This window comes from Saccostrea cucullata, unplaced genomic scaffold, assembly GCF_032062105.1.
Source record: "Saccostrea cucullata isolate Sc308-1 unplaced genomic scaffold, CSIRO_AGI_Scuc_v1 ctg495, whole genome shotgun sequence".
NCBI lineage: Eukaryota > Metazoa > Mollusca > Bivalvia > Ostreida > Ostreidae > Saccostrea > Saccostrea cuccullata.
The window spans coordinates 181,594-195,323 of record NW_026923961.1 but is presented as its reverse complement, the minus strand read 5'-3'; the positions used below and the strand labels follow the sequence as shown (position 1 = coordinate 195,323).

At 36.5% G+C, this 13,730-nt stretch overlaps 1 protein-coding gene across 1 annotated transcript; it reads left to right on the top strand.

The window, feature by feature from the left end:
• Nucleotides 1-547: 547 nt before the first annotated feature.
• On the top strand, nt 548-13,401 carry LOC134265348 (major facilitator superfamily domain-containing protein 6-A-like). Its single transcript, XM_062747572.1, has 7 exons — nt 548-2,565; nt 9,207-9,314; nt 10,480-10,641; nt 10,745-10,963; nt 11,072-11,107; nt 11,206-11,237; nt 12,711-13,401. Exons 1-7 carry the CDS (start codon nt 855-857, stop codon nt 12,822-12,824), a joined length of 2,382 nt encoding a protein of 793 aa, XP_062603556.1. The 5' UTR covers nt 548-854; the 3' UTR covers nt 12,825-13,401.
• Nucleotides 13,402-13,730: the final 329 nt, after the last annotated feature.

The following is a 13,730-nucleotide window of genomic DNA, read 5'->3' as shown; positions in this document are numbered from 1 at the left end:
TAAGAAAAGCGAAAGCAGCATTGCATGTTTGCAAAGTATCAATAAAACGAATATGTGAAATCGTATATCTAAAATCAAATTTTATTTTATTTTACAAAATAAGTTTGTCGGAAAAGACACCTTGATATACAAGCTACCCGGAAGCTCTCGAGAAAAAACGAAAACAATTGCAGAAATGAAAGAAAAGTAAGAGACTAGAGGAACCGGACACGAATCATTTGTCTTGATTTACATTACGTCGATCCATCTGATTGCTGCTCAGGAAAAAGACGGGTCGTTAAGTCAGCTTTGCATTAATTTTCCCTTCCATTGACATAAATCCACATCCATACTTGATGACATGTAGATATAGGGGGAAATCTTTGAAAATGAAAGCATGGGAATTTAGCAGATGGCACAATTAGCGAAACTATTTATGTATTGGCGAAATTGATATCTAATAACTAACATATTGATCGATGGAACCACGTCTGTAAAATAAAAAAAATCAATATGGGAGCCAAGCTTACTCTGTTCTGTTAGATTTGTAGCAAAACTCTGCATTTAAATAGCAATGGAACATCGATAAGTCTTGGTTCCTCGTTTCGTTAAGTAAAATCAATGCATTAACATACTCGCAGCTTTTTCCGCGAGAGAGCGCTAGTCCTGCAAACTTTGAGTACAAATTCTCAATCTCAGGAGCGCGGTCTCTGTGATTCCTCAGAAAACAGTTTCTCTTCACACACAGTTTCTCACGTTAGCGCTGAAGTACCGTGAAGCTGCAGCATTGATCCGGCCACCAGTACAGAAATGGATATTAAATATTGTTATTAGTGGACCCCCGGGACTGTCGCCGGTCAGACAAGAAGCTGAAGATGCCCCCAGAGTTGGATTCGGACGATAGCGATGTGGAGAAGTCACCGTCCACGGAAAGTCAGAAGTACAAAGTGCACTCACATCTCAACACGGACTACGGCAAAAAGTCAAACAGGGACATCATAGACAACATGTTCTCCTACATCAACCGGGACCTACTGATCTGTAAGCTGTTTTATTTCTTCTTCTTTGCGGCCTTCGGGTCTCTGTTTCCTCTGCTTGCCATCTATTTTAAACAGCTGGCAATGAATCCCACCAGAAGCGGCATACTGATCGGCTTCCGGCCCTTTGTGGAGTTTTGCAGCGCCCCCTTTTGGGGAAGTCTAGCCGATAGGTACAAGAAGGGGAAACAACTACTTTTATTTTCCTTATTGTGTTGGATAGTGTTCACTTTAGCAATAGCGTTTGTGAAACCCCCTCACTACAAATGTATTGAGTTTGGGAATTCCACCCTTCACGGTCCGCCACAAGGTTTTGACAGCCGAGGGGTGACCGACGTCATCGGCAGATGGAAGCGGGATGTTAGTGACGATTTTATTTATTCTCATAGTGAAATGGTGCACGCTGCAGTATTACATGTGCAAAGCCGATTTAAACGAGCAGAAGAAACGCCTAATAACTATGTCTCTTCAACTGTTCTAACCTCTGCTCTAACCACAAAATCAACCATAGACAATAATACAAGCACCACCACAAGGTCCAAAACCACGTCTTCCAAACCAGCTCCCCCATCCTCAGACGAGAGGGAATCCGGGGGGTACACGTGCCCCCCTCACAGCACCCAGTGCTTCAAAAACTCCGACATCCAGGATACGTTCTTTAAGCTTCTCCTGCTAGTTGTTATAGGGGAATTCTTCAGCGCACCTGCCATCACGTTCGTGGATTCCGTCACCCTGGCCTATCTCGGGGAGGACACGGATAACTATGGCCGTCAGAGGATGTTCGGGTCGCTGGGATGGGGTGTCTCTATGTTTTTTGTTGGACTTGCTTTAGACCATTCCAGCACATTTCCAAATCACCCGTGTATGTATACATTTGTTACAGAGAAGAACTACACAATATGTTTTGCTGTGTTTTCAGTTTTGATGAGTTGTGCTTTTATCACAGCAACACAACTCAAGTTTGATGACCGGCATGGCGGAGGTCAGGATATTCAGTTGATGGAAATTGTTACAAGGGTCAAGGACAAGGTTGTTGGGGCAATAAAGGGAGAGAAAACTGACCAAAAAGGGATTTTTAAGAGTGATGAAGATGCTGAAATCGGGTATTTGGAGTCCAAGGCTAGCGAATCTAACTTAGAGCGAATGGAATCACAAGACCCTTCCTACCAAAACCAAAACGGGGGTGGAACAGTGAACGAGAATGGTAAAAACCTTCACATCTCGCTACAAAAGGGAAACAATGATATGGTGGACGATGCTGTGAAGGCGTCTGGGTACACAAAGGTCAACGGCCCGGATGATGAGGACGATGAGCCGTTCCTGGGGAAGTGGTTCGCTGTGCTGAAGATGCTGGCCACATTCCGGTACATCTCGGTCCTGTTTATTTCCTGGTTTATGGGGTTCGGGATCGGCCTGATCTTCACCTTCCTGTTTTGGCATCTACAAGACATCGGCGGAAGTCCCACTCTGTTTGGTGTCGCCTCCGTCTTCAACCACGTGTCGGAGTTAATAACTTACTTCTTCAGTCGAAACATCATCAATAGATTCGGTGAGTGGGCATTTCTTTGATTATTGTTTTTAACTTGAAAAGGCCTCACTAGGGTCTTTGATTGTGCTCTTACAAGTCTGTTGCCGTTGCTCTGTAGAGACTGAATGTTTATTGATCCCAAACCGGATAAAAATATTCAATTTGCGAAAATTCAGTGGAAGTTCTGTTAGCAGATTTTAGATTTATGGTTGATTCTCAAAAATTCATAAGAAGTTTTAAGAAGAAAATCTATATTTAAATATAAACTTTTCAAAATCATTAACATCTAAAATATGGCATCTTGTGATATAGGCCTAATCATCTACATTTGTACAATGTTACTTTTGTAAAAACAAAAAATCACGCTAATTCTACATGTATCAACATGTGTTGATAATAAAAGTATGCTGGAGTTTCTCACAGACAATTAATGTCTATATTATAGTCTTTGGAAATCAGGTATATTCTAACAATTTGATGATATCTCGTTGGGCACTTATTGTGCTCCTTTATTAGCAGACCTATATTCATTATTCCTTTGAAGCAGAAATTATTTAAAATTTTTACATGAAAACTGTTACAAGAAGGATCTGTCACGGGTAGATCAGTCGGTAGGGCGCATGCTCCGTGATGGGAAGTGTGTCCGAATTAGGGCCGCGACTGACATAAGTTGATGAAAAGGCACCAAATGTTCCTTCTCCAAGCGTTCCACACCACTTTGAAGTGAAATTTGCGGGTCCCTCTGATTGATGAGACTGAAAAACCGAGGCCCCGTGTCACAGTAGGCGTTGGCACTATGAAGAACCCTTACTGCCCAATGGCCCTGAGTGCCGAGTAAGCGTCTAAATTTGAAGCGCTTCATTGGGATATGATGAAGTCTCTATATGAGTAAAAAAAATTCTCTATGGTAACGTTATAATACAACATAAAATCAGTCAATCTACTTATTTACTTCAGAAGAAAACGCTTCGTATAACGTATTGGGATTTGTCAATTTACAAAAAAAAAATTACTTTTACTTATTTGTTGACTTCATTTATCACAGTGAACTCGAAATAATAGACAGACCAGAGTCTGCCACATTTGTTTTATATTTGGATTTTTTACGGATGTAGATGGCAGTGGATTTCACCATTCACATTGACGGTCAATCAATGGGGACACACCACATGAGCTGGTTCCCTCAGAAATATTATATTTCACTATCATTAACTATATCACCTGCATACGATGTTTACGTCTTCCAGCTTATTCGAAATACTAATGAGCATGACCTGAAAACGATCAAATTTATAAGCCAAGTACGGCTACTGGCATAAAAATTGATATAACAGGAATTCTAAGAACTTTGATAAAAGTAAGCATTTCATAAATCCATGGTCATTATTTGACCTTGTTAGTAAATAGAATTTATCACTTGGTTTTGTTTTGACCATTTTTATCCTTTTGTTTCCTATACGTTGAGATCGAGCATTGTTCGTTATCTCCACTTATTCCATTAATTGAGGTTAGTTTGTATCATCTGTAGAAAACAAATATCTGACCATGTGATTGAACTCCATGAAGTCAGGACATCGTTCAAGCTTTCTTTATTTTTTTTAAATGAGCTGACTGTGATTGCGTGCTTGTTCCATTGAGACATAGAACCTTAACGAACATACAGAGTTTGTTATAACCATCTCTGTTTAACCAAGTCTCTCATCAAGAAAAAATAAAAGTAGGCGTTACTGTGGTATCAAAGAAAAGCTTTTACAAAAACATAACATGGAAAGGTAATGCATTAATTTACAAAAGCCTAAACGTTGAGAAGTGAAGCTTACGTTGAGAAGTGATGTTTGTAGCTTTAATGACGGCATATATTGCCTGTCGGTCTACAGAGATGGCTGAAAGAAATGTCGACATTGCGTGACTCAGCATGCCCACGACAATAGGGAAACCCAAAGAACGAGAATTATTTTTCTCCAAAAATATGATTAAGTGATATGCGTTTTGTAGCCTGGACACACATAATCGATGTTGTAGTCTTAGAGTGTATCGATTATGCAAACCAAATCACAACTTTACCGTATCTCATTGTCCGGAGCATAAACATACTTTAGTAGTAAGCAAGAATGAATTAAGAATTTTAAAAATGCAATATTTTTTTTCTTTGTTTCTTTTTATGCCTTATCTTTTGCATTAAATGCCTTGTGCGATTTTTTCTTATATCTTTCAAATCTTACATGTACCTCCGTATTTCATTGGAAAAGAAAGTTATAGTTGATTTAAAAAAAAAAAAAAAAAGATCCAGAGTTGTATATAAAATTTACTTCGTGAAAGTGCAAGAATTAGTGTTAATGACACATTTCCCGAGAAAAAAGATTGATTGATTGTATGTTGTTTAAAGTCCCCCTCGATTTTTTTCTTTTATACTGATATGGAGACGCCACCACTTGCCGGTGGAGAGCTGCAAAATTTTTCCTATACTCGGCAGTCAGATCAAATTGAGCAGTGAGGGATCTTTTTCGTGCCAGCACCATCTGCGACACGGGACCTCGTTTTATACGGTCTCATCCGAAGGACCGGTCTCCACGGCCAAAAGTGGGATTCGAACCCGTGACGTATGATTGACTCCTTACTTCACGACTCTAGAGCAGAGACTCTAACCACTAAACGCGCTTTGATCATAGTTTTATTTTATTTTTAGGCAGTAGCAACAAGTCATATAGGCTGTAGCAACAATCATGTAGGCTGTAGCAACAAGTCATTTAGTCTGCTCTAACAACAAGTCATGTATAGACAGTAGCAACAATTCATGTAGTCTGTAGCAACAAGCCATGATTTTATATTGATTCTTTTTTTTTAATAGAAAGGTATATTTACATCAAATATGTGCCCAAACCACTTTAATCGATACAAAGCTGTATCTACCAGAAGAGTATTTCTTTAAAATTGTATTTTCAAAGACAGATTAATCGTTAATGATAACACGAGGAAACGTGTATTTCATCAACTGTTCATTTATCTGTTTATGTCATTCAGATATCGCGTTTTATATTCCACCACAGGCACCTAAATTTTTATCAGTAAGTCGCTAAATAAGCCATATATCGAAAAATTCTACCCCCTCTATATAGTGTATTTATATATAGAGGGGGTAGAATTTTTCGATATTTGGCTTATTTAGCGACTTACTGATTAAAATTCAGGTGCCTGTGATTCCACAAAGATATCTATTCATATTTCAAGATATCGCCTTTCATGTTTCATCAAGATACCGCTTTTCATATTCCATCAAGAGATTCATTTTCTCGTCCATTTATGAAAACAAACTTAAAGTTATAGGTTTAAAGACTAGAGGCTCGAATTAAGTGGGCTTGACAGGATCTGCCTCGTTTTGGAGTTTTCTTCTGATTACATCATCAATTATTCAGACCCTCCCACGACACACACGATTATCCCTGCAGATTTATATGATAATCGAAATCTCAAGTAGCAGCAGTTAGTATTAATGACACAAAGTGAAACTACCTTTAATGAAGAAATATCGGATGGTGTTTGGTTGACATTCGCTTGATTAGGATATGGGTCAGTTGTTGGGAACCGAGACTGCAACATACGGACTTTATATCAAAGTTGTCACTTAATAATGAAATGCACAAAGGTCATCAAACCTATAAACTGTAAAAATTGTGTTTAGAATTCAAACACTTTTCTAAACACTTTTTTGTCACCTTCTTTTTTATACGTTTAATTCCTAAACATGTTTAGTTTCTAAACACGTATGAGAAAGTGTTTAGAATGGAAGCACATAAGTGTTTAGATTCTAAACACTTTGTCATACATGTTTCGAAATTTTACATGTTTAGGAATTAAACATATAAAAAAGAAGGTGACAGAAAAGTGCTTAGAAAAGTGTTTGAATTTTAAACACATTTCTTAATTATGTGCTTAGAAACTAAACATATCTAGATTTAACGTATTACAACAAGTGTTACTGCAGAAAAACTATAAACACTTGTAAATTTGGGCACAAAGAACATATTAACCGGAACTTAATACACAAAATAATGTCGAAATTTTCAAAATATTAACCGTCGGACATAAATTATTCATCATATGGTCTCTATCTAATTGCTTAGATATGTAGATACTTTACAATTGTGTGACGTTCTTTTTTTACACAAACTCTATAAGTTCAATCAGCATGACATATACATTATATTTATAACGCAGGGATAAGCAATAAAAATAAAAAAAGCTAGCAATTTTATATATCAAAACTTCCTTTAATCTTTTTTAAAATGCATTGTTAAAGATATATCAATTAAAATTATAAACCATTTATTTGATATAATATTTTGTATATGATTAATTACAGTGTCAATCGGTTGCAGAGTGTTGTCAGTCATTAATATGTCAAACTTGATTAACTTTCAGCAGTCCTAAAGCACTACATAGCACCTCATGATATAATATCCGATCAGTATTAAACTGCCAAAAAGTAATCCATTTCAAATGCACAAGGATAATCACAAAATGATAATTTTAGGTACATGTATTCAAATCCACCGAACATTGTCGAATTAAGGGTAGCACAATACACTTCATAAAAATACGTTGATCACGGAACAACAATTTGCACTTGAAGATGACGCCATGCACAGATGCAGGTACTTTGATCCATGCTTTGAGTTCAATCCGGACTACTCACATAACCTGTAGGAAAGAAAGTCAGATTTAAGTAAAAGTACCGTATGCTGCCCATTGAAGATGACATCAATTTTTCAAGTTGCATTGGAACTATACTTAAATTAAAATAGTTATTTCTAAAGAAATTCAGTAAAACCTCCTCTCCTACAAGTCTGTAAACGACCTCAAAGGCACTGTTTACATTGCTCATCTTGGTTTAATAATGCAAATCTTAATAAAAAGAAAACATACCTTTAATATATTGCAGTAAAAAGATGCCTTTCAAATGATTTTCAATATTTCTTCATGGTTATCCGTTGGGTTGTCAGTATCTCTCCTTGATACGTCCCTTAAGCCTTTTGTGATTTACTTTGTTTCAATGGCCGCTCAAATTAACGTTCAAATATCAACGAGTATTTGTGTCATTTCCGGGAAGATAACTCTGCATTTTACAGCAGAACGTGTTTGATTTCTAAACACGTGTAGATATAAAACATGTTTAGACATAAGTGTTTAGTTGTTAAACATATTTCTATACATGTTTAGATCTAAACACGTCATGGAAGTGTTCAAATCCTAAACACAATTTTTACAGTGTAGACACCCACCATAAACAATTTTGTCAAAATTACGCGATTTTTCATTACGCAAAGCAGGTCAGCATATTAGTTTACATGTTTACATGTTAGTTTACATGTATTTATATAAATACAACAAGTATAGGCGTTTCGTTAAATATGCAGCTTTAAATAGAGAAAATATAAATGTACTGAGATACCCTTTGCATATTTGTATTTCTTCCCGGTCTTAGTTTCGTCAACAAGTTTTCAAATTTCAATAATTTAGAGAATTCACATCGGAGAAAATGTTTGTACTTCTGTGAAAAACTCTCAACCGAACACACATTATACATCTTAAGAAAACGATAGTTACCAAAGGACATATAGGACGTTTGTGAATCAAATTCAGAACAAGTCAAATACGGACCTCGAAAACATCAGAGATATGAGATCAGGTGCATGCCATAGAAAAGTGAGCATCTCCTGTCGAACGGTCACACCCGCCGTGTGTTTGACAAGATATAAGGGAAAACAGAAAAAAACACCTAGTATGAAGTCACGTCCATCATAAAGCCTGTTTGTTAGATTACCATTAACGTCCCTTTAAAGTAAAATATCAAAAACATGATACAGATGTGTAAGAATTAAAATTTGTGGCAGATTTTATTTTAAGTTCACTGGAATAAATCGAGTCGACATATCGACATATAAATGGAAGCAACTGTGGTTAATTGTTTAAAAATACCTCGTAGATATATCTAAATTTCGAGTTGAAGGTTACACCAAGTATTTTCTTCCTCTTATGTGTATAAGATTTATAAGAATCAATTTAGAGGTTACTATTTACCAATTTCAAGATTTTCTGAGAAATCTCAATTTTTTTTTTCTCAGCTGAGTCGGAAAAAACGTTGGTGGCACACACGTTTGAAAAAAAAATCTCAGATTTGAGATAAATCTCAGATTTAAGAAAAAACTCAAAAGATACGTTTGAGTTTGAGAAAATATTTAATTGGTGGCACAGTTTGGTGAGAAAAACTCAGATTTTTTGAGAAATCTCAGATTTGAGAAAATCTCAGGGTTGGTGGCCCCGAAGCCAGATATTCCAACAAGCTATCGGTATTCCCATGGGTATCAATTGCGCCTCGTTACTAGCATACGCATACCTTTTTTGTATTGTAATGAATCTACATGTAAATTGATTGGTCTCCAATAACCACACAAATATTGTCAATCAGGAACTCGGCATCTTTTTAAAATCAAGTTCAAGAAGTTTAAACAAAAACAAATTGCTTATAACCAATAACAAGGTATTTATACAGTATTATAATTAATTGATTAATTTTAGGTCATGTTAAGATTTTGTACGCCGGTGTAGTTGATTGATTACTTACTCATATGATTTAATATAAGATATTTTTTTTTTATTTTTAGGTCATGTTAAGATTTTGTACGCCGGTTTAGTCGGTAATCTGGCCAGATTTATTTACATTTCTTTGCTTGAGAATCCTTGGTGGGTGCTACCGTTTGAGTTCGTGCAAGGTAAGAAAAGATATTAACACTGTGACATAATGTGTAAGTCTCTCTCTATTGAAGAGTTCTTTTATCTTTTATCAAACTGACGAAATGTGAAAATAACGAACAAAAGTCAAGCTCAAAGGCCCTTGGAAACAATGAAGTCTGGGAGCAGAGCAAATACCGATTTAAAATCATAGATGTGGGATCTGGTGCCACGGAGAAGTAGGCATCCCATGGTTGACAGGTCACACTCGCCGTTCGCTCATTGACTGGTTGGACAGACAAACGGAAAATCCTCAGACAATCCATGTATTCCGGTATAATAATGGTCTGGAATACATGATATGAACATGCCTTGTGGAATATTTTGATTTTACATACCATATACTTAACTGATTCAAATCTTTTAAAAGGACCGACTTTTACTTTGTTATTAGGAATGTAATACTAGTATTTTCGTTTAAGTGAAATAGTGGAAATTCATCACGAAATGATATTTTTCCGTTGACAATCAATTTGTATTATGATATAGATAACTGTGTCTTTACACGGGGCGTTCTTAAAATTTCGTTTATTTTATCTTAACTTTCGATTTTTCAATTATTAAGAATTATAAAGCATGCAGAATCAATATTTCTCGCTCAGTCAGTCCCTTTGTTGAAGTGCTTGCCGTGACAAAGAGGATAAATGTCAGTCTCTCTTCACAAGAAGGAGCAAACGTAAATGTGCAAAGAAAAAAAAAGCAAGCTAGAACTACTTGTATTCAAATAACGCGAATACAGCGAATGTTAATTCCCCATGGCTCTAGTTAACCTTTCACTGGTATATTGTTTCCGTAGAAGGCTTTGGAACTGTTATCGTCATTTTTCATTTAATGTAATTCAATAAATGTTACCTTGATTAAAAAACAGTAATTATTGCTCCTCAAACATATCAAATCAATAGATTACACGAAATCCTTTTCTAACCAATCAATACAACTAATAGATGGAATAATAATATCGACCAAGAGGTGTAATAAAAACTACAGTGATGTTTAACTCCTAGCTGAAAGAGATTATTATCCAACAAATTGCATTTTAGCAAATATTTGTCAACATCAAAGGCTTAATTTTTAAAAAAAAAAATTGATAAATAACTTATTAAAAGTATCATTGTTGTGACTCACGTGATCTGTTTTACACCGTAGGTCTGACCCACGCCGCGGTGTGGGCGGCGTGCTGCTCCTATGTCACTCAGGCCATTCCCGTGGGTCTTCGGTCCTCCGCCCAAGGCATTCTTCAGGGTCTACACCACGGGTTAGGGAGAGGATGTGGTGCCGTGTTTGGGGGACTCATGGTCTATGGCTACGGTAGGATGACACAGTGTTATCTTTATTAATTAATGTAGTGTTCTGTGTGTATTACTTGACAGCCAGCTAACAGTATGATAATTACAATGAGGTTTGTTTTCAGGTAGTAGGATCACGTTCCGGATATACGGAGTCACGTGTCTAGTGGTGCTCGTGTTTTACGTTTCTTTGAGGTATCTTTTAGAAGACAGAAGTTCGTTCAGTTATGGCGGGAAACAGAAGCACGAACGTATGGAGGAGGAATCACCTACCTGTCACTTAGCTCCACATGGAGTTCCATCCGGAATGGCTCGGGATTTATCCAGTAGTAAACTGAATGCCGGTGCAGTATCAACATCATTATTACTTTTCATTATAGGTATTTTATCAGAAAATGTATCGAAACATTTATTACTGAATTAAAATTTCTGTTAATCGTTCTAATTCACAGGATACAATCAGCCAGTGTACGGAACAGCCAGTAAAGGTAAGTACAATGATATTTGGTTGTAATATATACATATTACATAGTGTTAGATATTAAATTACAACTGCAACATGAAAATTTAAATTCTACTTTTGCAGAGTCCTTCGATCATTCCACTGCTTTTCTTGAGGTGAGAATATTATTTTTTGTATTTATAAGAATCTGCACTTTCTCAGTTTAATCATTCTTACAGTTTTCTGTATATGAGCATCAGTATCTGATATACTAGTATCCTTTGTAAAATAGCTGTAGCGTGACTTTTCAGAGCTGTTATTGTCCTCCGCTTGAAAAGTGGGGGATATTAATTTGGGTCTGTCCGTCCGTCCGTCATTCTGTCTGTCTGTAACGCTTTCGTTTCCACACGATATCTCGAGAACCCTTTGAGCTTTCGCAATGAAATTTTGCATAGCAACTCCCTATGGACTAAAGAAGAATCCTATTGATTTTAAGGTCAAAAGGTCAAAGGTCATAAATTCGCAAATTCTGTCTGTTAGAACACTTTCGTTTCCGCGCGATTTCTCCAGAACCCTTTGAGCTTTTGCAATGAAATTTTACATAGCAACTCCCTGTGACCTAAGGAAGACCCCTATTGATTTTGAGGTCAAAAAGTCAAAGTTCAAGATCCTAAATTTATACATTCTGTCTGTGTTTAACACTATCCTTTCCAAGCGATATTTCAAGAGGATTTTGAGCTTTTGCAATGTAATTTTATACCAAAACTCCCTAGGACCTCTCTCACCCCTCTCAAAGTGTCCCGCTCCGTTTGTTTTATTAGTATTGATTGTATTACATGTCGCTATTTTCAGCACAGGGGCATGAGGAGAGTTATTACGTATAAAACAGGTTCTCGGCGGACTTTATATTCTTATTAAATCTATTAGAACTGTTTAATAAAGGTTAAATTAGACACCATGCATTGTGTATTTTGACAATATCGAACGTGAATATATATACATGTATGTGACTTCATCTTTGCATATAATTTTCGGTACTATACAGCTGTTCCGTGGTGCAGTGGAATGTCTCTCGCTTCACAAGTGAGAGGTCCCGGGTTCGATATCCGGACGATCCATTTTCTTTTTTTTCTGAAATCCTTTTTGTATTAAATGATAGTATTCAGCATGTGAAATGAAAAATTTATGAGGTCTAGCTTGTACAAACTCATAAAATCATCATTACAGTGTGATAAATATTCCATATAAAAAGAACCTTCTATACACATAATTAAGAATAAGCAATCAAATCTTTATAACTATATTGACATAAAGTATTTTATTTGCTTCAGTATACATGTATACATTTAATAATTCTACAAATTCAGTCAGGGAGATCCGACCCCTCCCCCCCCCCCGAACTGCGCATGGTTTACTTTTTCACTAAGCGGGGGACATAAATTCTCTGAATTATTTCAGTCTTATAATGGTCGACTTCAGATTAAATATTTTTTGTTGGTCTGCACATTCAATTTACAATGTAACTTCAATCGGTTTTAGATATCATAGAGACATTGTTTTTAAGGAAGCTCTAAACACTGCACACAAAAGAGCTCTACTTACAGAGCAAAACACTGTTATTTCAGATTTGTACTTATTATTAATTATAGAAACTATCTCAGGGCCCAGAGCAGCAGCGGGATTACCATGGAAACATGCCACAGATGTCCACCCAGGCGTACCAGCAACAACCTCAAGGAAACCCCAATCCCTTCCGGCCCTGACAGGAAATGACGTCAAAAATGTGCTCATCTCGCCCTCTCAAGCTCCATCGAATTCTCATGAGCTCATCGTAACTGATGCTGTCAAGCAATTGTCTGTCTGTACAGATTGCGTAGATGATGAACAGTTGCGTAGTAAAATACGTCAGCTTGCATTTAGATCCCAATCGATAGGATGAACACAATCATTAATTGTTGAATTGTATTTAGAATTGCGGACAACATCCTAGTTTTCAAACTTGCCCACTTTGGATACATAGTTGTATATTAATTTTATCAACACTTATTACAGAAAGTCGTTCAATAATTTACATTTAGACGTGCAAGTGTATTGTTTAGGATGTCAAAAATACAGTCATATGATACAGAATTTTGTTTCAGATTGTTCCACGTAAGCATGTTGGTTTATAAAACAAACATGTTTACCAGAATATTGTAATGCATTAGATGCAGGAAACTTTCGGAGACTCGAAGTCTTCGTGTAGTGATACGGTCTTGATTTTGTCATATACAAATAATGTTGTCATGAAAGTAAATGATGAAAAAAAAAACATCTGTATTGAGTGTTACAGTGTTAACATTGAAGTCGTATACTAGTACTTTTTAGTTGCCAGGGGCCCGTTTCATCAAAAGTCGTAAAGTTAAGCCTTAACTTAGGCGTACTTCCGGGGATTACGCCAAAATTTAGTCGGGCGTAATTTGCGTTTCACCAAGTGGCGTAAGTCTAGTCGTAAAAGATACGCTTAGTCACAGGACTAAGTCCTTGACAACGTTGCATTGCGCAGGCGCAAAAACATAAACATTGCCCAAAGCGTACAAACATGTATAAATTGTAGCACGTCAAAGTACAGAATAACACAAGTTATAGATAAATTAATACTTGCACTAATTGAAACATGCATGGGTTTA

Excerpts from the sequence above, each read along its gene's own strand:
- LOC134265348 (XM_062747572.1), top strand. The coding sequence starts at position 855 with ATGCCCCCAGAGTTGGATTCGGACGATAGCGATGTGGAGAAGTCACCG. Across the intron at positions 11,108-11,205 it reads GTACGGAACAGCCAGTAAAG|AGTCCTTCGATCATTCCACT; the intron begins GTAAGTACAATG and ends CTACTTTTGCAG. Across the intron at positions 11,238-12,710 it reads ATTCCACTGCTTTTCTTGAG|AAACTATCTCAGGGCCCAGA; the intron begins GTGAGAATATTA and ends TATTAATTATAG.